A 25,625-nucleotide genomic window follows, 5' to 3' on the forward strand; every position below is an offset into this window, starting at 1 on the left:
ATTGGACAGAGCGAGATAAAAATCCATTTTAATCCGGTATTTATTGTATAGAACTAGATAATGAATGGATTAAACTGGTATATTTTACAAAATTTCAATTAAATTACAATGATATTAAACTTAAAATTAATTTTTCTTATATAATCAAATTGTGCAAGACAATTTTTTCTCTATTATAAAACAATTATCAAAAACTAAATCTTTAAATATTTAATTAACATTCAAGCTGTTAAAAGTTCATCCATAAAATATTGTAACTTGATATTTATTCAGGAAAATTTTTCACATTAGATTCAGCTCGAATGATTATTCTTTAATAATAGTTAATTTTTTAATGAAAATTTAAATATCAATTGAAAGCCGATTAAAATTTTAAAAATATTTATTTATATAATTTTAAATGTTATTAAATTTTAATTCAAATTTTAAATAGTATAAGAAGCCTATATGCAATTCCAATATATTAATAGAATTTGTGTTTTATTTTTCTATTTAAAATATTTTATAATTTTTTTAATTTTTCATTTTTCTATTCATTGTATTTTCTTTAATTTCAATTACTTAATGATAATAATTAAAGATTAATTTTTTTTTTTTAATTTTTTGCAGTTAGCAGTTCAGGCACGTCTTGAGTTGGTTCTGTTTTGTTTTTTTTTTTTAAATATTTATAAATCTTTTTTTTTTTTCTTTAATTAAGGTAATTATTACATTAATTAAGTTAATTATTACTTATTTCTCTTACATCTTAAATTCTAAGACTTTTTTTTTCTTGTATAATTTAAAAAAAAAAATCTTTTTTATTAGGTGGTTTATTCTTTTTTTTTAACTATAAGTTTTTAAAAACTAAAGTTTTAATATTTTATAAATTAATTTTATAAAAATTTAATGATTATATGGAGACGTTTTATATTGTGTTTGTTTTCATTTCATTTGTATTGTAATTAATTATAATTAAATAATTAATAATGATGCAATAATGATGATTTAATGATAATTTTTATAACGATGAATGTAATAATTACGCGCTGATGAATTTAATGAATCTAAAGACATATAAATTAGGTAATAATTAAATATTGCTGAATTATTGTTGCAATTTAATGTTCTCCACGTAGCAATTCCATAAGTAAATTAAAATCTTCACCATCTTTTGATTTAATAAGAAGCATTTCTTTAACGAGCTAAAAAGAGTAATTTAAATAATCAAAATTAGATAAAAATCAAAAAAAAAAAAAAAATTGAAAATTTTTATTCTAGTTATATTTAGGGTATAAATAGATACCTGACATGTCCTTTGTAATTCTGGAATTCGCAATAATAATTCACCAAATTTTGATCGATTATCAGGATAATGTGATAATGTATACGCTTGTAAGGCTTGTAAGGCTTTCTCTTGATTTTCTCTAACTTTAACTGGTTCTTGTAATTCAGTTGTGTCTAAAATTTAGAATTAATTTAGTTATTCTTTTTTTTTTTTTAATAAATATTAAATCAATTATTACCTGATTGTAAAAGTACAATAACTTTCATGGCAACATATTCATAACGATCAACTCGTAATCGTCTTAAATGTTCGGTTAAATTTAACATTCTTTCAATACAAGCCTAAAATTTGTAAAACATTATTATTTTTTTTGGTATTAAAACTAAATTTTTTTAAAAATTATATTGAAAATAATTACCTGTAAACCACTGGTTTTAGCTTGTGTCAATGTAATAGTTTTACCTAGGGAAATCTTTATTTCACCAGGTGATGATAAAGATCTAAAACAACATGAAAATAATAACAATTCACACCATGAGTTTATCAGAAGACATATTTGATCATCGATCTAAAATTATAATAATAAATTAGTTATTTCATTTTTTTCGAAATTAGAAAAAAGAAAAGAAACAAAATTTACCGATATATTTTTGAAAAGTGGTAAACTTTTACACCATTTAACAATTTTTAGAAGACGAAGATCAGCAACATTGCACAAAGTAGCTATTAAATCAGGATTTGTATTTTCACCATTCGATGATAAACCAGTACTAGCTAATAAAGGATTTGATGTTATATTATTTGCTGTAGAATTATTTGTTTCATCTGAAGTTGATGGTGTATTTCTATCCATTGAAGATGATCCAGTTGCAGAATTAATCGGTTGATTTAAACGTGCTAATTCAGTTTCACTATATTGCCATAGATGTTCAACATCCATTATTTCCTATGGAACATAAAACAAAAATAATTTTTAATAAATTGCTTTAGTTGAAATAAATATATTGTAAAGACTCACTTGTAACAATTGTGGAACTGTATTACTTCTTTGTGAACTTTGCGATGATCCACCAATACTATTTGAATCAGAACTTGCTTCTGAATTTATAATACAACCATTGATTCTAGCATTTGCTTGTAATAAATTTGCTGCTGTATTTTCTGATAAAATTAATGGATTTGGTAATGTATATGAACATTGATAAGTTGATCTACCACCTCTTGTACGATCTTCACGTATCGCTTCTAATTTCATACCCTTATTGAGACATTTATCAAAACGACAAGCAGGACATTTTTTGCGTGTTGAAATTGTAACTGGACACGGTCCGCCACGAACACAAACATAATTCTTACGATTTTGTACAGTTCTCTTAAAGAATCCTTTGCATGATTCACAAGAAAATATACCATAATGAAAACCAGATATTTTATCACCACATATTGGACATGGACTATTAATAAGTTGTTGTCTTGAGATACCAGGTGATGGAATACCTGATTCATTATCAATTAAAAAATCTTTTGAATCTACATTATTTGTAGGTGTTACATTTAAATTATTCGAATTCACTGAATTCATTTGTGATGTAACAATACCCAATTGCTCTTTTTTTAATAAAATTGGCTGCTGTTGTTGTTGCTGATGTTGACCATTATTGTCTAAATTTTCATGAATTGGCCTATATAAAATGGAATGAATAAATTGTTGACCATTATTTGAATTAACAGCTGCAGCTGCTGCAGCTGCAACAGATGATGTTGTACCATTGCCACCATAAATATTATGACGACCTTGGATAGGTGAATGTGTTGGACTAAATTCAGAACTGTATGAATAACAACTACTATGCGATGCATCACTATTATTACGACTCAATGATGGTGTATAAGGTGCATGACGTGAAGTTAATGGTGATTGGCTAGGTGAACTATGCGTATATACGGAATGAATAGCAGAATCAGGACTTGGATTTGCAGGTAATAAAGTTGTTTGTAGTTTTGATCTAGCTAATAATGGCGAATTAACACCACTATTACCACCACCACCATTGCCACCGCCACCAGTACTAGAACCAATTCCAGATGATGAATTATCAAGAAAATTTGTTGTACCTGGTTCATATTTCAAATTCAAAATTTCATTTTGATGAAGAAATTTTTTATTCGATGCATTAATCGGTGATATTAATTGTCCACTATTTGTATTCGCTGTTGAATGTGTCAAATTAATTGAATCATATTCATTTAATGCTTTTGGTTCCTCTTTAACTATACATGTTGGTGGATGATGATGGCTATGGTGATGATTATGATGATGATGGAGATTATCATTATTATTATTATTATTATTATTATTATTACTGCTATTATTATTTTTATGATGATTGTGATGATGTTGATTTTGATCAGTTTCCATTAATTCATTTTCATTTTCTGATAATTCACCTTCCCATGACATTGGTCTTGGCCCATTATTTTTATTATTATTTGAACGTCGACTAACTTTTAAATTTTCAATATTTGAAAGTTCAGATTCTGATTCATCATCAGATTCTTCAACTTTAGGCACTGCTATTCTAATACTACCACTACCACTAATTCCACTCGGTGCAGTCGTTGTTGATTGAGGTATTCCATTATAATAGTTATTAACTGTTGTCTGAATTGGTGTTATTGTTGACGATGATTGTTGTTGTTGTTGTTGTATTGAATTATTTAATAATCCATTTGGAATGAGATTATCTTCACATTTAATATTTGTTACCGAAATATTATTTCGAATGATTGCTGAATGTGGAACGCTAGTGATTTGTTGTTGCTGATGTTGTTGTTGATGTGATAAATTATTAATATTAGTTGAATTTGGTCCATTAATTACCGCTGTTGCATTAATACTACCTAATGATGATAATGATGATGATGATGTTGTTGTCTGTTGTGGGGATAAATCCCCATCATTTGTTAACATTTTACAAAATTTATAAAATTTTTATGATTTTCTTTTCTTTTTCTAAATTAGTTTTTGACTGTAAAAACTTTGTGCGTTCCAATTTTGTTTTAACTTTATGAATTATAATGATGATGCATTTCTAAAAAAAACAAAAGAATAAAATATTTTTTATTAATAAACATTTTAATTAATAAATTAATTGAATTAATTAATATAAATTGTAATAATTTTCCAAAATTTCCATAAAATTTTGAACTAGCTTGTGCTAAAACAAATTTAATTAATGTTAATTATGAGAATAAAATGTCGTGTCAAAAATTTACAAAATGAAATAAAAACAAAATATAGATGGGGTGATAGAGCCTTCATTTTGATTATTACTTGTATAACAGGTTTTTTTAATCATATTGTAAACAGTTACATATGAAGTCTTACTATAGGCTTACCAGACAATTCAATTGGAATACAATTAAATATTTTTAAATTTCAGTTTCTTAATGCTTATGTTTCAATTAATTTGTGCTATTTTAGGGCCCAGTCTAAATTATATAGGTAACAAGATTTATTTCTAAAATTTTAAATTTAAATTTTAAAAAGCATAATATTAATTAAAGTAAGCGTAAAATTGAATTTTCATATGCAGAAATTTTTGTAGAAAATTTTATGCCAACCCATTTTAAAATTTATGGTTTCCAATTGAAAGCATAAAATACATTTCAAGTACCTACTTACTCCTCAACTATATTCTAAATAAAATAAATTTTATGAGCCAATAACATGCCATATTTTTCAATAACAAACGATATTCAACATACTCTCCACATATCCTTTATTACTAATTCTACATAAGAAGTACATATGTAAATGGCAAATCACTTTAATTTTATTCACTAAAATGTCAACAACCTGTGAACTTGCACTCAAAGCCTAATAAACAAAACAAAAAAATTAACATTAAAAACAAAGAAATTCAACCCTTAAAAAAATAACATTTTTCCAACACCACCATGATATTTTGCACACGTACACATACAAACATACATACATATGCAGAATAAAATTCAGCAATATTTTTCTCATTACCAGGAAATGCAATCAATGCATAACTACAATGATTACAAACATGAGATAATAAGAAGCAAAAAAAAAAAAAAATGGTGTGATTGAAACCTGCATAGCATTTATTTAAAAAAAAAAACCACCAAAAAAAACTTCTTTGGAAAATCATATCACGTGACTTATTATTAAGGAATTAAACAAAAGGCACAAAATAACAAACCAACACACAAAATATAAAAACAATAAATTGAATAAGAAAAAATAAAGAAGCAAACAAAACAAGAAAGAAAAACGTAAGGGAAAAAAAAGAAGACATAAATAAAAATAAAAAAAAAACAACAAACAGAGCAAAAGCAGCACACAAAAACATTTTTATATGAAACGACCTTCAAATTATGATTGAGTTTATACGCGAACGACCTTGCTTGTGCGTCTACTTCTTTTTTATATAAAATTCTTCAAAGTGTTTACTGTATTATGTAAGTGTGTTGAGTTCAAACAAAACACTCCAATCTACATACAATTTTTTTGAGTGTATGCATAAGTGTTTACTTTTCAACACACACAAAAAATTCGAAGTAAATCATGAGTAAATGAATGATGACACAAGAGATTTTCCATGAGATTTCATACACATACACATTAACATTTTATGTTATTCAAATATTTCTTTTATCGTATAAAATGCCAATGCATGAGATGTGGGGAAATGTGGCGAATCACTCTCTTTGTGTCACTTTAATTTTTACTATATTTTGTGATTGTAGTTGTTTTGTTATGATTATGATCCGATATCAACGTCACATAAATTTTTTAATGGGTATTTATAGAATAGAAATGTGTGAATGTAGTAAAATCTCAAATTTTATTCTTTTGTTTTGAATTTTACGATATTACGATTTTAAGATATTACGAACAAATTGTAAATTTTTATATTTGTATAGGTATTTATGTTAAAATCTTAATGTAAAACTCGTTTATGTATGGATAATTTTAAGTTTAATACACTCTATCTAATTTTAATTTTTTCTTTATTATGTGAATTGTTCAGGTAAATTATAAGTATAAAAAAACAAAAAGGCAAAAATTTATACTGATGGTAGAGCATTTACATTTTTAGTGTTGCCATATTTTTCCTAAAAAGTTTATGTGTAATTAACGAATGGCAATTAATTTTTAAGTTGAAGACATGCTGGATAAAATACAAGAATACAAATTCATGATAGAGCGTGTAACAGGTTTGAGACCGTATCGGGATTTTATTTGAAGCGTTAAAAAAAACTTCAGTTCGAGAAAAATTTAATTATTACTCGTATGCTCTCTCAAATAGCGAAATCTCATGTAAATAAATTTTATTCTTATCTGTTATATTTGTATTTGTTGTATTGTTTGACAAGTATTTGTTGGTGAATAAAATAATATTGAATATGGGTACACTAGAATTTACGTTCATAAATTTTAATTTTCTTTTATCACCTTAATTTATGTTATAAAATTTGCGAAAAAGAGTAAAATATAGTTTTTTTTTTTTTTGACAATCAATTCAAAAGCATTATCTGTGATTGTATTAAAATATGTAATTAAATTATGTATATGCACAAAGCTCATACACATTTAAATAAATTTTACTATTTTACAATACTATTGTCATAAAAAAACACATACACAAATTTGTCAAACTGTTATATTCATGCTGTAGTACAACACAATGAATGTGTATTACAAATTTTCTTTGGAGTATTATTGTCATCATGATGACATTACAAAAATGACTGGTTACGAGATTAATTTTAATGGGTTTGTTTAAAGTAAAAATGATTTTAATCGGTTCAGTTTACACAAGTCGAAGAGAATATACCGTCAAATGGTCTCCAATAATATAGAATTGGCACAAAATGTCTAGGCTTGAATATTATTGTAGTGTCATGATTCATGTTATAATTTCATAAAATTTATTAATACTCGTACATAGTATAATTTTTTTATGAGTAATAAAACGACATGAGTAAAATACGTTAAGTTAATACTTGTTCGACTTATGAGTTCATTCGATTTCATATCGACACATACATACGTATATATATCAATTATGTATATAATTCATTCATTTCGTATGTAATCTAAATTTTTTTCGCAACATAATTTTATTCGTACATACATACATATTATATATGTACGTGTGTAATGTAAGAATAAAAAGAATTTAATTTTCGAACCGATTTGGTTGCTGATGCGGTACTATTACTATGTCACCTTAAACTAATAAAGTAAAAAACAAAGTCTTCTTTTTTACATTTTAGGTTACAAATTTTGATTTTTTGACGTTGACCATCCTCCTTAAAATTTCCAGCCGTAATAGGCTACATCAATTTTCTACATCAGTGTCAACGCGTAAATAAAAAATTCAATTAGTTCTGGGTCAATTAGTGCTTATAGCCAAAAGTTTACACAAAGCATTTAGAAATTTCTAAATAAACAATTTGGTGTTTTCGCCTTTCGAAAAATTTTATAGAATTTGGAACGCGCGTCACATTGTAAAATTTTTTTAAAATACAATAGGGACCACGTAACATTGTCAACTTTTACCCTAATCATAACAACCCATTAATTTTATGCATTGCGAGACAATTTCGGCTCCGAAATAAAAACTCTTTTAGAAGACTTTCAATTGTCAAAAAATATTCGGCTGATTATCAATAATTGTAATTAAGGTTTCCTACATCTGATAAAAGATATATCGATTGGAAACTCAATTTTTATGCTGTTATAACATTATATATAACATACAACAGAAATATATACACATTTTTATATACATAGGTATATACCACATTTACATAATACTGTACACAAGTTACAGTAACAAAAATGATACAATTTTTTTAAATTAAATATTATTGTTCTCATTACTTTTTTAATAAATAAAAAAATGTTTGTGTCATGCATATTTATGTAAGTAGGGCTCCCCCTATATACCGAATATTTTATTTTTACTATGACAGATTGGAACAAAGTACTGTAAATATTAGTTCATTGGGAACTATTATATAAAATTTTTTTTGTATGTTGGCTCTTTGTGTTTTGGCTCTATTATTCGGGTTTAAAACTCTTTTGTTTAATTTTATAAGAGATTTTTTTTGTTAATTTTTTGTTGTTGTTTACAATTATTGTATACAAGACGGGACACAGAGTATATTTACATACAATGCACAGTTAATTATAGGAATGTATATGTATGTATATGTATAGAGTGTATTGTTGCAAAATAAAACAAAAAATAAAAGTGAAAAATAATATGAAATTAAATCAGGACACGGATTACATTTTAACCAAAAAAAAAAATGTCAATGGAAAAAGTTATTTTTAAAGGAAGAAAATTTTTATTTTCCAAGCTTTTTTTGTGTTATTACAAAATGGAAATTTCAATATTGTTTATTCGCAAGACTTATGAAGTGTGAATGTATGTTCCTAACAATGAGAAGGTACTATTTTATTGGTATATTGAATTTGTCAGACACAAGGAAAAATCTTATTCTTATCGCCCTATCGCATGCTATACCGTATAATTAGTATATTTTTCATTTCAAATCTACTATTTGATTGTAACGAAGTCTGGAGGACAGTAGAGATATTCTTGCATCAAAACATTACTATATAATTTCTCTCCTTCTCTCTTTCACCGTAAACCTATGAGTAAATGTCGAAAATCTGCAACCGTATATTGTATATATGTATGTATGTACATATGACATAATTAAGAAAATTAACGTCTCCTGAAAATTTTAGAAATTTGAAATTATGCACTTTTCCATACGATACAATATTATACAATATTTTTATATACGTATATGTATGTACATACATATGTTGTAATCCATGTGCATTTAATTTGTTCAATGAATTTGAACGTATTCAAGATATGTACTATTACGTTATTACGTATATACTATTCAAGATAATACGTAATAACGTAATATTCATAGTTAAATACCTCATAATATATTATTACGTTTTTAGAAAAATATTATACTCTTATATAATTTTAGGATTTTTTCAAGTATAATGTATGTACATTAAGCATATTAAGTGTAGTATGTATAACATTATGTACTCGACTCTGTGTTCACATAATGTAATCATAACGGAAAAATACAACCAAATATCATATGTGTGTAACGTTATGTCTTTATTTGTATATATACATACATATTTGTTGTTAAATATCAATAATTTATTATATTCTTATGAATTTTTGTATAGCGTATTCTATGTCGCTTTCATTTATAAAACAAAAATTGCGTAATAAAAATTGTTCCACTAATTTTGATTTTGTTTATATAAAATTACATACATACATATGTACACAAGTATATCAGTTTTTAAATATTTTATATAAATATTGTAAAATAAATTTCATTATATATATGTACTTATGTATGTACAAATGTATATAGGGGCGTAAGTACATTTGTACGAAAATAATGTAGAAAAAGCTTCAATGGAATATAAAGTAAAGAATTTTTTTGAAAATAGAAAAATATTCACATATACACATAATATATTATTGTATACATGTACGTCATATATGTACATATTTACATAATTTATACGTGTGTATATGTATTTATAACAATTTCATAATTTTATTTTACAAAATATGATAACAATCAATTTATTAAAAATTTTCTGAGGTTAAATTCCTTAATAATTTATTTATGTACGTATTCTTTTATTAAAAAAAAAAAATTAAAAAAATATTCTCGAATGTCATTCAACAAATTTAAGCATTTAACTGAATATCTACTTATAAATTATATGTATGTATATACTTTACATGCATACACATATAAATATTATTAAAAATTTGAAATAAAAGTTGTCTTTACAAATTAATCCATTCTCAGCACAATTTTTCGGAAAAATATCCGTGCGGAATACAATTTTCGGAAAAAAATCCGTTCGGAATGTGATTTTTCGGAAAAAAAAACCGCACGGAACACAATTTTCAGAAAAACATCCGGGCGGAATATGATTTTTCGGAAAAATATTCCGCAATTTGAAAAAACTATTTTTTGAAATCCATGCAATTGCTCGTGCATAATCTGAATAGAATTTGTTTTTGTGTTGTGTTGGTTGTGCCTAAGTAATATTGCAGTGGTATTAATTAGCATACTAGCGATTGGAGATTCGAAAATGTTCGAATGTGTTCGGAGTTCAAAATGATTTTGAATCATATTATATTAAGATTCTTAGTCTTTTTAAATTTGACACAGTTAATGTAATTGAAGTGATCTCCAACTCCCGCATTTCATAGCACATTCAATAACTCATTGCACTAAATTGAAGTTGTTCAAATACATATGTTGGCACATATTGTAGAAATATAATTCTATGGAAAATGCTAAAATAACAACTTTTAAAATAATTTTATTAAATCAATATATTTATAAGTCAATATTATTAAAATTTAAATTTAGAAAGTTCACACACAGTCGGATTAAATTCAATATTAAAAATAATAATTTAAAAAAAATCTAAATTTACTTATTGCAAAAAAAATTAAAATATCAGACTAAAAATCTAATATTACAAAAAATACAAGTTTGAAAAATTTTATAAAATAATTTGAGAAAAATGAGAATAAATAGAGTTGACCGGTCAACTCTGTGATATACCCGTACAAATGCTCTTGAAAAGATTTGTTATAAAAGTCCTCATGCAGTCCCTGTTAACATTAAAATAGAATGTTGAACATGTTAATAAACTTTTTCTGTAAGACTTATAAATTTTTTAAAATTTCAAATGTCAGCCAAATTTTATCGGAATTAGTTACCGAGTTACTAAACCTAGTTACTAAACTCTAAATGGCATAATTTGAGTACACAAGGCTTTATCGTTTTCAAGAAATGTGATATCAACTGTAACAAACAGATTTTGTTACGATCATGACCGAATTACAGAACTCCGTCATGTAACATTTAAATAATTTAGTCTTTATAATTTTTAAGATATGGCCGAACTGTTTTTTATGTTCAATGGCAACTATTGTAAGAACTTGTGCAATTACAACAAAATTTTATATATATACATATAATTATTGGTCCTATTACCAAATTAATTTATGAAAAATTGAGTAAATTTATGTTTTATATTTAACAAGATATTAGCAAATTATTTTGGGATTTGTATCGTAGCTATTCGAAACGTTACTTCGATCAGATCAAATTAAACAGGGATCTTGCTGTAACTACTCTTTATAAGCATTTTGTGTACATTTGATTATTCTGTAACTCAATCAGCTTTCAAGTTATCACTTGGGCGAACAGACGAATGGCTAGAAATAGCTAAATCGACTAAGAACTCCATGCTCATTAAAAACGTATTATACTCGCATCTATATCTCAAATATCTATTTCATAGCGTTATAAACCGAGTGGCAAATTTATAATAAATGTTATTGAAAAATTCTGTCGAATGTATATATGTAATAAGTGCGTATATTTTACATCATCTAATGAGCTAGATATTCAACTTTTATAATATACACTCATATGTAATATACATATCGTACAAATAAGTAAGTGTATAATTGAGCAGAGAGAGGGCTTAAATGTTATTACTGTTGTTGTTGTTCTTATTTATTTACTCGTATTTAAAGCCTTTATTAATACCTGTGTAAAAGCCTGTTAAACCAGTAAAAAGGAATTTTTAATGAAAAACATTTAATAATATTAAAGAATAAAGAAAAAAAAAGATCAAGATGTTGTATTTATGGCTTAATATGAGAGCGTAACAACAAACAAACAAACAACTAAATAAAGAAAAGTTAACAGAAAACAAGAAAAACATGCAATAAATAATTTTGTGCAGCAACTTTTTAAATAGTACGAGTATAACAACAACAACAAAAAAGAGAAAAGATGAGAATAAAAATAAACAAAAAGAAAATCAAAAATTGTTGGTGGTCTGATTTGCACAGTTTTTTTTTTCTCTTTTCTTTTTGCTTGCTAGCAAGTGTGTTCCATTGCGATAACATTTTAGTTGCCATCGTCGTCGTTGTCGCAATTTTTTTGTTGCATTACTGCATATGCCTGTATGATGACGATTCAAGGAAAATCCAGTTTTATGTTAACGTGCTACATTTGTATATAATTCGTTCATACATACATACATATGTACTCGTACGTTGTTTTATTCAAGATAGGATTTGTACTAACTAAACTATTGCATAAGTAAAATTAACAATTGTATTTTTATCGTACATACATATAAGTATAATAGTTTATTTAAGATTTTTCTCATATTTAATGTAAAATGAAGTTATTTTTGCCACAACTATGTACAGTCCGATTCTTTTTCAATTCTAAGATACAAAAATTATTGCCGAAAAAGCAGGACTAAATAATTTTTTGAATAATGTTTCACTTAACAGGCATAAAAAATGCGTAGCCGGAGTTGTTAGGTATTTTAAATAATGTATAACGAACACACATTCAACATTTTTCATTCAACAATTCATAAAAATATTTATTAAAAATTTAAATAAATATTGCATACTTTCCCGCGCAAAATATTTTATAATGTAAAATTAACAATAATGAAAATTATGTTTTGAATTTTATATTTAAAATAAATTTAGCGGCCGTTTTAAAAATCTCAAGTTTCCGCCGCTTTTTTTTTCGAAATGCTTTTCGTTCGAGTTTCGTTACATTCAGAGCAACCAAACATGATTATCCCTTTGCAGAATTGCCCATTTGAATAGATAACGATCAATGGATTTGGCTTATGGAACTATGTATGTGTATAATATAAAAATTAAAATGTTATAAACGTAGCCGAAATCTGTTATACAGTTTAGCTTTCGTTTATTTTTTGAATTTTTCTCAAACAACGAGTTCAACTGGGTTTATATTGAGTTTCTTTTACTAGCTTTTTTCTTCTTCTCTTAATTTTGTTTTGCATTTTTTCTCGCTAAATTACGCACTGATGTTTCAGGTTAAATCGTACGTTAAAATGTTGATAAGTGGTCAATCAATTTTTTTTTTGTTTTAAATTTTAGTTTCTCACAGTCTTAAAATGTAGTAATAACGAGTAAAAACGTAAGCTATATTTGCAATTAAATCAAATATATGATATGGAGTAGGATTATTATAAATTCATATCTTTTCAGGTTTGCAAAATGTAGATAAACTGAACACTGTGAAAAAAAGTAAAATAATAAATTTATGTATATAGTTTTTAGTCATTCTTACTGCAACACTGAAAACGGTAACACACGAAATCTTACATATCTCACAATTTTTGAAAGGTAATGCTTCTACAAATTTTGAAATATGTGTTAATAGATTACTAATTTTGAAAGAAATGGGAAACAATTTTTCAATTCTGCAAATGTTGAAAAATTGCACCTCAACCGTACAAAATATCACAAGCAAGCGGAGAAATTTATGTTAAATTACGAAAGAAAACATTTTCCTCTCTTTCTCTCTTCCAAGTTATCGGCTCCACGTCAACGCCAAAAAAACTTGATTTTTTTTTACAAAATTTTTCTTACGAAATAAAGGGACTCATTACAAGTCCATGATTAAACTCATTAATCAAAACCTAAAAATTATGAATTAAAAATTTTAATTCCATTGAATTATTCTTGAAAATCTTTCTCAGTATTGCCCAATAAAACCATAAGCGATCATAATACAAAATTAACTGCGAATAATGAATTAAATTACAAAAAAAAAAAGAAAAAGAAACGAATTCCGTTAAAAAAAGGAATGCAACAGTCAAAAAGGATTCCAGGTCAAGTTGATTTAGTTACAAAAAAAAAAAAAAAAATAAAATTTTTAAGGCGTATAGCACATTCCACTTGTACTATAAATTTACCAGTTTATATGTACTTACATACCTTGCATTCAATAAGTTGCTATATGTTATACAACACAATATTGTATGTAATATGTAGGTCTATTTAAGCATTCACATTAAATTTCAATTTTGCACATTCACTCATACACACGTATAGACTCTTACAAATTCCACTTTCTGAAAAATTTTTTAATTAAATGTCAAAAAAAAATTCATTTGTTTAATGCTCAATAAATAATTACAGTTAAAACTAAAAAATGTTCGTTAACTGTTGCAAAATGGTCATAAATTTAAAAAATGTATAGTGTTATACAAACCTTATAGTTAGCAAAATAATACATTTTTGTTTGAAAATGTAAGTCTGTACTTTTCATATCAGTGGAAATGTGATTTTTGATCTCATGCTTTCTAAGAACTAAGAAATTGCAGTTGGTTTGAGTAAAGTAGCTTATCAAATACTAGAATTTTAAAGTATTTTGAGAGCTTTAGCATGTTAAGATGGGGAAGTGACACACAAAAATTTTATTCTAGTTAGAATAATAATCTTCTCACTTGAATCTATTTGTACAGATGAAATGATACCATAAAATGATGAATGATGCTATAAAAAAATTTTCATTGAAAAATTTCCTGAAGGAACAGGTGTATACAAGCTCATGTCATCATTGAATGGGTTCCTTTATTGATATAACACTTACTGTTCCATGTTTTTATAAAGAAGACAAGAATTTAGGCAAAATCTTGGAGAACAATTTTCATTTTTCTCTGTAAATTTTTAAAAATTTTAGTTATTGCTATGAAAATATCAACCAAAATATGTCATTTAACTGAAAAACTGTCTGTCGAACATAAAAACATTTCTTAACTCAGTTTCCCTTACAAGTATTGGGAAACTTTCAGTATTTTTGAATTATTTTAAAATAATCTTAAAAATTTTATTCTTATTCTTACTTGGACACGTTTATTTCCAGACTGTATACATCAATCCACAAGTGTGGTAAATACTTACATATGTCCAGAATATCCTAAACTCATCGGGTATAGTCTAGTTTTATTATTCAGTAATTCAAAGTAATTCAACTACATATATTGTTAATCCTTTAAGGGCGGCTATAATTTGGTATAATATTTTAGTAGACGATTAGTACTTATAACAGTTATGATCATGTCACGCAACTTATCAAAATTTTTATTATAACATTCATTCCATTGTCTAGAATATTTTTACAAGAATTTTATCTTTCCCAATGAAGTAATTTTAGCACTAATTTTAAATATGATTTATTTAATTATTATAATTATTCACAATCACACTCGACATTTTAAATTTCTGCGAAGTTTTTTTTTATTAAATCATGTTTTAATAACAATGAAATCACTAAGTTGTACTTAAATATTTATTCAAATTGACCGTGTGGGTTTTAAAACCTGTTTCATTATGCAGTTACTAAAAAGTTTAGTACCCGATTAATAGTTTTTTATTTAAATTAACCGGTGTATATAAAATGAACGCGGAAATAAGAACAGTCACTTAACATTAAAATAATTACTATAATACTAGTTAGCTTATTCTATATACTTAAGTGTAAAATTAATAAGTAAATTTTTATTAAAAATTTTCGGAATATGCGGTCCTATATATGGGTTATTTACAATGAAAATGTAAAAAATCTATGATAATAAAATAAAGAGCACGTAAAAAAATTAAAAACACCAAAAATTTACCGTAAAAAATTTTGAGTCATTTCAAAATACAATGTGAGGAAAAGCTCATATTTTTTATTGAAAAATTTATAAATAAAGGAAATTTTTTATTTTTAGTGAGTCACTATAGGCCAGACAAATATTACTATGGGCTCCAATAAGTCCAAAGTTTTTGTTTTTTTTTATCATATTAATTTTTCTTTTGTTACCTTCACGATATTAAAAAAAAAAATCACATTAAAAAAATTTCCTTAATTTGTTTTTATTTTTCTCTCTCTAGTCGTTTTGTTGTTGATTGTCAAAATTGTAATGTCAATTATGTGTCAAAAAAGTTTTATAGTGACACACATGTTGTAAATAAAAAAAAAAATTGTTAAATTTAGAAAATTAAAACTACAAAAAAACAAAATTAAATTGTGAAAAATTGGAATTTTATTTTTTATGAAAATGTTTTTGTTTATAAATTCTGGAGGAGATTAAAAACATTTTATTATGAAATTTTAGTTTTCTATAATGAAATTTAGTTGCGGTGAATTGTTGTTTTACTAAAATAATAGATATTCAGTCAGCATCAAAATGTCCCGCAATTGAATTCTAAAAGACCATCTTGAAAACATATGAGAGGTCTGGGGGGTGATGTTACCTTATTTTGAACTACACTAAATGCATATGTAATTAAAATTGAATGAGTCGCAACAGACAATAGGTCGTGGAAAGAGGACAATAAACAATAGCTCCGAAGAAAATATCACAAAAGCAAAATTGATGCGTATAAATACAACAAATTTAGTCTTGCTATACGTCAATCAAATGCCAGTAAAAAATGTACCATAGAAACGTCATACGTTTATCGTCAGGCGCCAAGAAACACATTAAAAATAAGTTGAAACAACTTAAGATGACATTTTATAAAGTATCTCCGAATAGGAAATTTTTATGTGTAGCAAAAAAAAAATCGTAACTGACATAGCATTCAACACTTGTGTACAATTGGTACTCCTATAAGACTTAGAAATACAGCTAGCACAGAAAGACAAAGCAAACTAACTGGGCGTCTGCAAAAAATATCGGACCTCAACGTATAAACATCACCAACTTATAAATTCTGATTGAACAATATAAAATCCCACCGGCTATTAAGGAGAAGAAATTAATTTGCAATAAACGTAGTTTGGAGCACAAACATACTCCAAAGTGCAGAAAAAGAAAAAAAATTTTAGAGGTGAGGTGCATTACTTTTAATAAATATAGCAATTTATTTATATAACGTGATTTTTTGCTGTAACACGTTTTGCACAAATCTTTGAAAGCAAATTCTTCTCACCCTCAATTCTTTCAAATTCAAATTATTTTGTATGTTCTATATGATTCGGCTCAATTAAATTACCTTTGAACTTTTATATAATTTTATGTACGTGCATTATTGTAAATTGTAATTTGTTCAATATTTTTTTAAAAGGGTAATTATTAAGCGGCGGGCATTATTTTAATAAGGTAAAGTAAGGTAATTTCGTCAGTGCATTTAATTTCGTCATAGGTCGCACTTCCTTCACATATTTGTCAAATATTAGGAAACCCCATCTATTTTCAATAAACTTTAAACATTTTTGTTTTTAAATATACTTGAAGTGAGAAGATCCGTTTTTAAATTTTAAAAAATTAGAATAAATTAATTTTGAAAGACATTCTTAATTACTGAAAAAAATACCGGGGCAAATTTTTGCTTTTTCTTAGTGTTTTCGTTAAGAAAAGTAGAAAGTTTCTTAAGGGTATATCTGTTGAAATATGTGTAATTTCTTACATATTTGCTTATATTTTGACAAATTAAACTTAAAAAAACATTATTAATAAGAAAAAAATTGAAAAAGTGAAATATTAAAAAATAAAAGTTAAGTGAAGAAATTACCAACCAAATTTTTTGGAGTTGGAGATTATTTCGTCAGAATGACGAAATTGAGTGGTTTATTAAAACATTTTAAAATATGAATATTTACTTTTGAAACTTAAAATATTAAAAAAATTTAATGCAGAACTTTTATTTACAGTGTTTCTAGCCAAAATATAAAATTTCGTCAGTTATATTTTATTCAGGTATCACCGGTACAATTTATTTTAATAGTAACGAAAAATGTAGATTGCCAAAGTTTTTCTACAAATAATGATAAAAACACGAGAAAAACAGAAATTGAAATGTTAAATTTGACAAATATAACAGTTCTGTACAATATCTAAAAAAACTATTAAATTTAAAACTAATTTTTAGTAAAATTTTATTTACAATCATATTTTGTGAGGTGGCGGAATGTAATACTTAAATAGGGTGCTGACGAAATTAAAATTTTGCATAGTTTTTGAATTGTTCAAATTTTGTCATGCTTTTTTTTCAAAATTGTTACCGGATAGTTATTAATTATGTTATACACAGTTTAAATTTGCATTATTTTTTATTTTAGTCCAATGAACTGTATTAAAATCTAGTTTTTTTTTTGCCATGACGAAATTAGCAACTCCACATGACGAAATTAAAAACTCAAAGTTTTTGCTGACGAAATTACATGACTTTTGGAGATATTTTAAAATTTAAAAAAATATAATAATTCACAAAGTAACTGTCTAAAAAAGTTAAAAATAATTTTGTCAACATTCCAAACTAACAAAAAATGATACTTTTATTGCACACACATTAACTCTTCGAAATACATCGTTAAAAAACCGAAAAAGTCCCTTAACATGACGAAATTACCTTACTTTACCTTAGTCAAATTCAATAATAAATTATAATGTATGTAAAAATATTTCTTAATAGCTATGCACAACTATTGTTGATTATAAAATCAAAATATTTATTAAATATACGAAATATAATAGAAATGCTATCAAATTAAGATTAAATTTTTTGATTAAAAAATCAAAATTTATTACATACTCGTAGAGGAGTTTTGATTTTTTTTAATAAAAATATTTTATTAAGAATAAAATGTTCTTATGCAAGGCACTTACAACTTTAATTATTAAAATTTATGAAATTAATTGAAATATTTCATGTAAGAGGTCGTATTCGTATATATGATTTTATAACATAGCGACAATAACTGTTATACTATATATATATTGACAAATAATTTAAACCACTTGCAACTTTTAATGTGAGAACAACAATATTCAAGCATAAGCATTTAACAAAACCTTTAATATACCGTGTAGTATACAAATATTTGAGAGGGCGAATTTTTATTAAGTTCTTAGTATAGAAATAAACCTGTTGTTAATTTTTATTTGGTATATATATATAAAGATTATAATCAAGCAATTTGAGCTCAATTCACATGCACATACTTACATATCATAGACTAGCATTATTATTTATCATTAAATTTAACATTAAGTTCAAAAAAATGTAAGTTCTTTTTTTTTCAATTCAAGCCATCTACCATTTGCCATTTACTTTTATTCTTGAAATTTTTTTTTTCCATTATTATTGTTGATATTTTTGAAGGTTGTACAATTATTAATTACAACATCGAATTGATTTTGTTTTATTTTTTTTTTTTTGCTTAATTTTCATACACAGGGTGACCGAGACTGAATAATACTCCCGTTCCGAAGTAGGGTAATAGAGTGGTGCAAAGTGAATAAAATTTTATAATCGATACTTGTATTTTATTTAACACTAGCCAACATGTCGCCCGCTTGTACAATTTCCGAACAAAGGAATTTCCGAACAAAGCAATTTTTTTTTATTTATTTTAATGTTATATGCTCAAATTTACAAAGCTCTTTTAATTGATATTCGACATTCCGGTGACCTTAATCTCTAATTCACAATATAAAACTATGCATAGAAAACATTAGAAACATATTGAATAGAAGCATAGAGGGTACTATGCATAGAACTATATTGAATGAGTATTTATTTTCCTGAATCCATTTACCTGGACCGGCTGCCTCACAGGAATCTCCCGGAAAATAAAAATTTCTCGTCGAGACCTTTCCAACAGTACTCTGTATGACCATATTTTTAAACTTTAATTTTAATTTAAAAGGACATACTTAAAACAGTTCAAAAAATTTGTTATACTCGTAACATTCGAGTCGACTAGTTTTTCAAAAAAATTTCACTATTCAAAACAATTTCCTATAATTTCATGGTGATCGAATAAGCGGTAAATGACGGAGTAAAGGAAAAGTTCTTGGACATAATGAATGTATGCTTTTTACAAACTAAAGTAGGGCTAGATATGGAAGATACGTATTTAGAACGAGAATTTAATATGGTCCAATTTTTTTAAAAAAAAACATCATTTTTAGAAAAGGCCAACTTTGCGGCCTAATTGAAGACTAGATAAGAAGATCCGAAAAAGCAAAATGTTCTCTAACATTTTTATATTGGTCTGGATTCATTCCTACTCCTATAGTACTATCTAGTCGCGAATACCTTGCTGCATCAAAATATATCTGGTATATATAATACCAAAAGAATATTAAAAACAAAATATTTGAAAATTTTATCAAATATAACTTGGGCTTTAGAGTAGAAATTCTTTGAATAACTTAAGTAATTGAAATTGTATTTAATCTAGCCTTAATCTTATTTTCGTTAATATTGTTGTTTTTTTTTTTCTTATACTTATAGATAGTTAACGACATTCACTGCAAAGCATTATTACAACTAATTTAAATGAAAAACAAAATCAAAATGTTGTTTTTAAATGAAAGAACGGCCAGTAACCAATTCCTATTGGTCTTTCAATATGAATAGAGTAACCAATTCCTGACTATTCATATACTTATGTGCTTGTATTATAATTTATGTTCTTTGAATACTGCAAGCAGAAAAACCATGAGACCGCGACAAAACTTGAAATTCTGCCTTTACTTTTTCTTTTTTTTTCTTGTGCAAATATCATAAAAGAATGGAATAGAAGTACTTGCAGAAGGTAATCAACACTTAAAACATTAATTGCTTAGTTCTTTTTCATGTTATTTTTTGCTTTTTGTTGCGTTACACAATTTGAAAAAGTTTCTAAAGAGAAACTACAAAAAAAATTTTAAAATATTAAAAGAATAGAATTGTTTTGTATATTGTCATTTTATAAGGTTTCAATCAGAATTGATTAAAAATTGTTTACTTATTCATTTGCATTTCAATTGAATGCAAATTAAACACATACATACGTAGTTGTTATGAAAAGCAGAGGTTAGAGTAATTTAGCTATAGGATAAATGGAAAATTTTGAATTTTACCAAATGCATTATCCAAGATAGAGGAATACGCAATTAAACTTTGAAATTAGGAACCTTCATAGCTGTAACATCTTCCTTCGCACACGTTCCAAACTAAATAATTTTGCTGTAAAGTGACTCAAAGAAATATTGTAGGTAACTCTCCTAAAAAACATTCAAATTGTGCCTGAATTTCGTGCGAAATTCACGTGACATTTTTCTTATATAAGATTATTTTTAGATTTCATACTCTTCATACGAAGAAAAACATGAAGAAAGTTTATCGAAATTCCGAAATAATAGGAGTGAAATTCCGAAATAGCGGGAATTAAATACTCATTTGGCTAATAAATAAATTGATATTCTCCCAATTAAGTGTATTTATCTGATATTTCCACAATTAGGCGAATTATTCATTATATATTTAATGAAATGAATACAGACGGAATCGAATTTGCGATATTTGCGTACGGTTTGCATTGAACTTGCGTACGGTCTGCATTACATTTGATTATTCCGCTAAGGGGAATGCCACCAAGTATTCGACCACCCTTCACTTCGGTTCCTCCCTCATTTTAACTGTGATCAAAATTACCCCAAAAAAATCTATTCGGCACTCATTGGTAAACGGTTTGGCCTTTATAAATTACATTTAACCAAAACTAAATACTGGATTTTATTACATAAATTTTACTGATCTCTTGGTTAATACTAAAACAACTCAACACAATTGTTTAATACAATGACTATTTAAAAGTGATAGAAATAATTATTCACCTATTTTTAACGAAAATGAGCCACAAATCGCCCGTACTATACCAAAGTCGTAGTTATATTAATTTTTTAATTTTTTTTTTTTATGATTCAATTTTTCGCCATTATACCTACTTACTTACTTATTTTAAAAGAATGGAACCAAAAAAAAAAGTATTAATTTTTTTACACGTTAAAACAACGATTATAACACTAAAATTCGCGTAAACAGCAAAAAAAAAAAATGTTACGTAAAAAAAAAAAGTAATTTTAATTTTTAAATTTTTTTCTATAAAAAAGTTTTTCAACTTTGAATTCACCATGAATGGAAAGAAAAAGCAAAAACGAGTAAAAAAAAAGAAAAGAGAACGCAACCACAAAATAATGGCAGAAAAAGAGAAAAAAAACAAGAGAGGGAGAGAGAGAAAAAATGCTGTTTTTTCTCCTTATTTTTATTTTTTTTTTGTGTATAAATTCGTGTTTAATTTTCACAGTTAAATGCACAACTTCGCTAATATACCGTTATTCATTTTAAGTGATTTTTTTTTTAATTTTTTTTTTTTGCTTTTATTGCTACTTTTTTTTCTCCTATGCTTCATTCAATTATTGTAAAAATAAAATATGTATGTTTCACACACTCATACATACAGTTCATATATTTTTACATTACATAAATAACATTCTATATTAAGTTTACTAGGAGAAAAACTAAAAAAAAATTTCGCGAAATGCAGCGAGCCATTCAATAATATGGTGTCTAAATATTTTTTTGTGTCTTTATTTCTTTTTTTCTAGTTTCATGCCATTTATAACGGCGTAAATTCCAATACAATGAACTTAAAATTGAATATTTAAATGCAGTTTATTAATAAAATCTCAAAACCTATTAGTTGGGAAGTTTGTCGTATAACTGTTAACAAATATTGACTATTTTCGTCTGAATTAATATCTCAGCCCTCAGGGAGATTATTTTATTCAATATCCAACGATAACTAGAAAATATTAAAAAATATTATAACTATTCTAAAAAAAAAAAGTTTAACATAACCAGCGCACATAGCCGACAATAGGAACCTTTTGGTTAATATGAATTGAAAAATTTGGTTGTTAGAAGTCCACTTTTTGTTATCCCGATTTCCATTCGAATCGATCCAATCGATATTTAAATGCACGATTGTACAGGCAGGAAGAGTCACTCATATGTATATCTCTAAATAGCTCATTTAGATTTCCCTAGCCTGCTGGAGAATTGCATTTCTGCTGATAACTCAACATACGAAATTTATTGCTATCGGATAGCCTCCCTTATTGTATGCAATTCGGTGAGCAACAAAATTACCATTCTTTCTTTGACGAATTTTTCTCCTAAAAACTGAAGGTTAGATCTATTAATTTACAGAAATAAGAATAAAGAGTGGTCAAATACCTTTTGAACAAGTAATTAATAATTACTCTAAGATATTTGTATGGTGATAGCTCGAGATCGCAAAAATTTTCATGTATTATTTTTTTTTCTAACAACATGTATAGAAAAGTTTACGCTCATAAGAAATTGAGGTCAACAGTTCAATTTTTTCATTGTGCACCGTTTAGCTCATATCAGGCTCAAAGCGAGTTTAGATCAAATTCTTAAATCAATCTATGGTTTAAAGAGTTGTTCCAAAACTATAAGAATTTTTTCCTTAGGTTCTCATACATTTCCTTTGATTATACTCGTAATTATAAGTATACGTCGCTTATTTACTTTAAAGCAATAATATTGCAAAATTTTAAATTCTTGAAAAATCAAATCGACAAGCTCTATCAGAATTGAATTTCAATTAATTAAAGAAAATTTATATTTTTATAAATAAAAACACGTCTAAGATAAAATAACTACTATTTTTCTTGTTCTTGTTCTTCTTCTTCTTATTTTACATACATTTTTTTCAGAAAAGCTTTCTTGTTCTACTAGTAGTAAGAATTTTATAATCAAATACTTTTTAAATTAAAAAAAAAAAATTCAATCATGGAATTTTTAATTATAAATTTACATTTTAGAATTGCATAAAATAAGTGGCACAAAATCACTTTAGAACGCAGTTTTAATATTGAACATTGAATAATCATATGGTTGTGTGTACATAATCTCTCTGAATTATTAACATTTTATACTTATAAGCCAAGTCAACTTCATATTAGTATGAATGTATGTCTAAACATGCACTACCCTGCAGTAATTATTTACCAATACGAACTAAGTTTTGAATGTCATTACAAATCTCGAATACTTAGCTACCATAAAATTTTAACAAAAATTTGGTAATTGTCTCGAACAGTAAAAAGCGTACATTGTATATAAACCGGCAAAATTTGTATAAACTGATACAGGGATGTAACATTATTTTTCATTGCAATTTCTAATGAAATTTGCCGGGAATTGTTAAAGTTCTTGCTATAGAATACGAAACTGCCATTAAACGCTAAAAAATAAATTTTTTAAATGTCAAAAATGTCTATTCGGAGATATTCACAGGGTCCAGAAAAGAGTGTTGTTGATAGCAATTGTATGACTCAAATATAAAATGAAACGGTCATACAATACTTCCAACACATTCAATCGGTTATTCAAAGTTGACATGATCAACTTTATCTATTCTCGTATTCTACACGTAAAATCAATTTAAAATCTAAGTTTAACTCTAAGCTAAATTATGCTTAAAAATATTGTAAAAGTTGATTTTTATTTTTTTTTTGTAAAATTCAAATAAAAATCTACGACCGTACATAAGAAAAAGGTAAGCAACAGACAAAACAAAAAAAGTTGAATAAATCATGGAAAGTTTTTAATAGACCAAGGTTACTTATATTCTAAAATGCTGAATTGCTTATGTACACACATTCTAAGTCGTTAGATCTGATGTTGGTTAACGACGTTTTTGCTTTTTAATTTACGTTTAGTTTATATTTGCAGATAGTTATATGTGCGCTTGTTCATGAAATTTTTATTGAAACTCTTACATTAACTTAATAATGTTTTTTTTTTTAAGAATTTGAACTTGTTTCATCTCTTGAAATATTAGAATTTCTATTAAAAAAATTTAATTACATGAGTACTCAAAATAATAATACCAAAAGAGAGTATTAACGGCAAAGATGGAGAATTTCTTGATTGAGAACTGGATTGCTTTTTATGCAGTGATTCGTTAACAATAAATATAGGCAGTCGATCCACCTCTACTTCATACTGATAATACCAAATAAGATGGCCCATTTAATTAGTATACTCGAATCATATTTTTTTTACAAAACACGCAAAGCAAACTTCATCGTTTGCAAGTCGTACGTTCGTATTTTCGATCATACGACGTTCATATTTCAATCATACGGCGTTCGTATTTCAATCATACGGTATTCGTATTCCAATCATACGGTTTACAATATTTATGCTTGTAACCTCACGCATGTATGATACGCCGCATGTAAGCACTTTAAATTTCAATAATTTTCTCTCGAACAGCTTGTCCCAGAAATGGAAAATTACAATGAATTAAATTTTCATCAAACTTTTATCAAATCAAACAAATTGCATGAATAATGTTTGATTTGTACATTTTAAGTAGTTTTACGTACATTTTTTTCATTTTCTACATTATGTTTTACGGTTCCATATTATGAACATAAATGTTTATGTAGTCATAATTAACTAAGTAAATAAATTATTAAAAATCTCATTAAATTTCAACTGCTGTGAACTCAACTTTCAATATTTAAATCAAATACACATGATTTTTAAAATTGCTAACTATAATTATGTATGTTATTTAT

The 25,625-nt window shown here is 26.0% G+C and overlaps 1 protein-coding gene across 2 annotated transcripts in view; it reads right to left on the reverse strand.

Annotated features, from left to right (window-relative positions):
- Window positions 1-303: 303 nt before the first annotated feature.
- The window catches only part of LOC129610653 (nuclear hormone receptor FTZ-F1 beta-like), a 56,487-nt gene continuing 31,165 nt past the window's right edge, over window positions 304-25,625 (reverse strand). For both annotated transcript variants that reach the window (XM_055523288.1, XM_055523289.1), the window contains 6 exons: window positions 2,283-4,356; window positions 1,905-2,210; window positions 1,683-1,832; window positions 1,503-1,605; window positions 1,283-1,437; window positions 304-1,181 (listed from right to left, as the gene is read on the reverse strand). In XM_055523288.1, coding sequence (XP_055379263.1) covers window positions 1,098-1,181; window positions 1,283-1,437; window positions 1,503-1,605; window positions 1,683-1,832; window positions 1,905-2,210; window positions 2,283-4,235 — 2,751 coding nt within the window. In that variant the 5' untranslated portion in view covers window positions 4,236-4,356 and the 3' untranslated portion in view covers window positions 304-1,097. The remainder of the gene's footprint in view (window positions 1,182-1,282; window positions 1,438-1,502; window positions 1,606-1,682; window positions 1,833-1,904; window positions 2,211-2,282; window positions 4,357-25,625) is intronic.

This window comes from Condylostylus longicornis, unplaced genomic scaffold, assembly GCF_029603195.1.
Source record: "Condylostylus longicornis isolate FDR11 unplaced genomic scaffold, ASM2960319v2 ptg000046l, whole genome shotgun sequence".
Lineage (NCBI taxonomy): Eukaryota > Metazoa > Arthropoda > Insecta > Diptera > Dolichopodidae > Condylostylus > Condylostylus longicornis.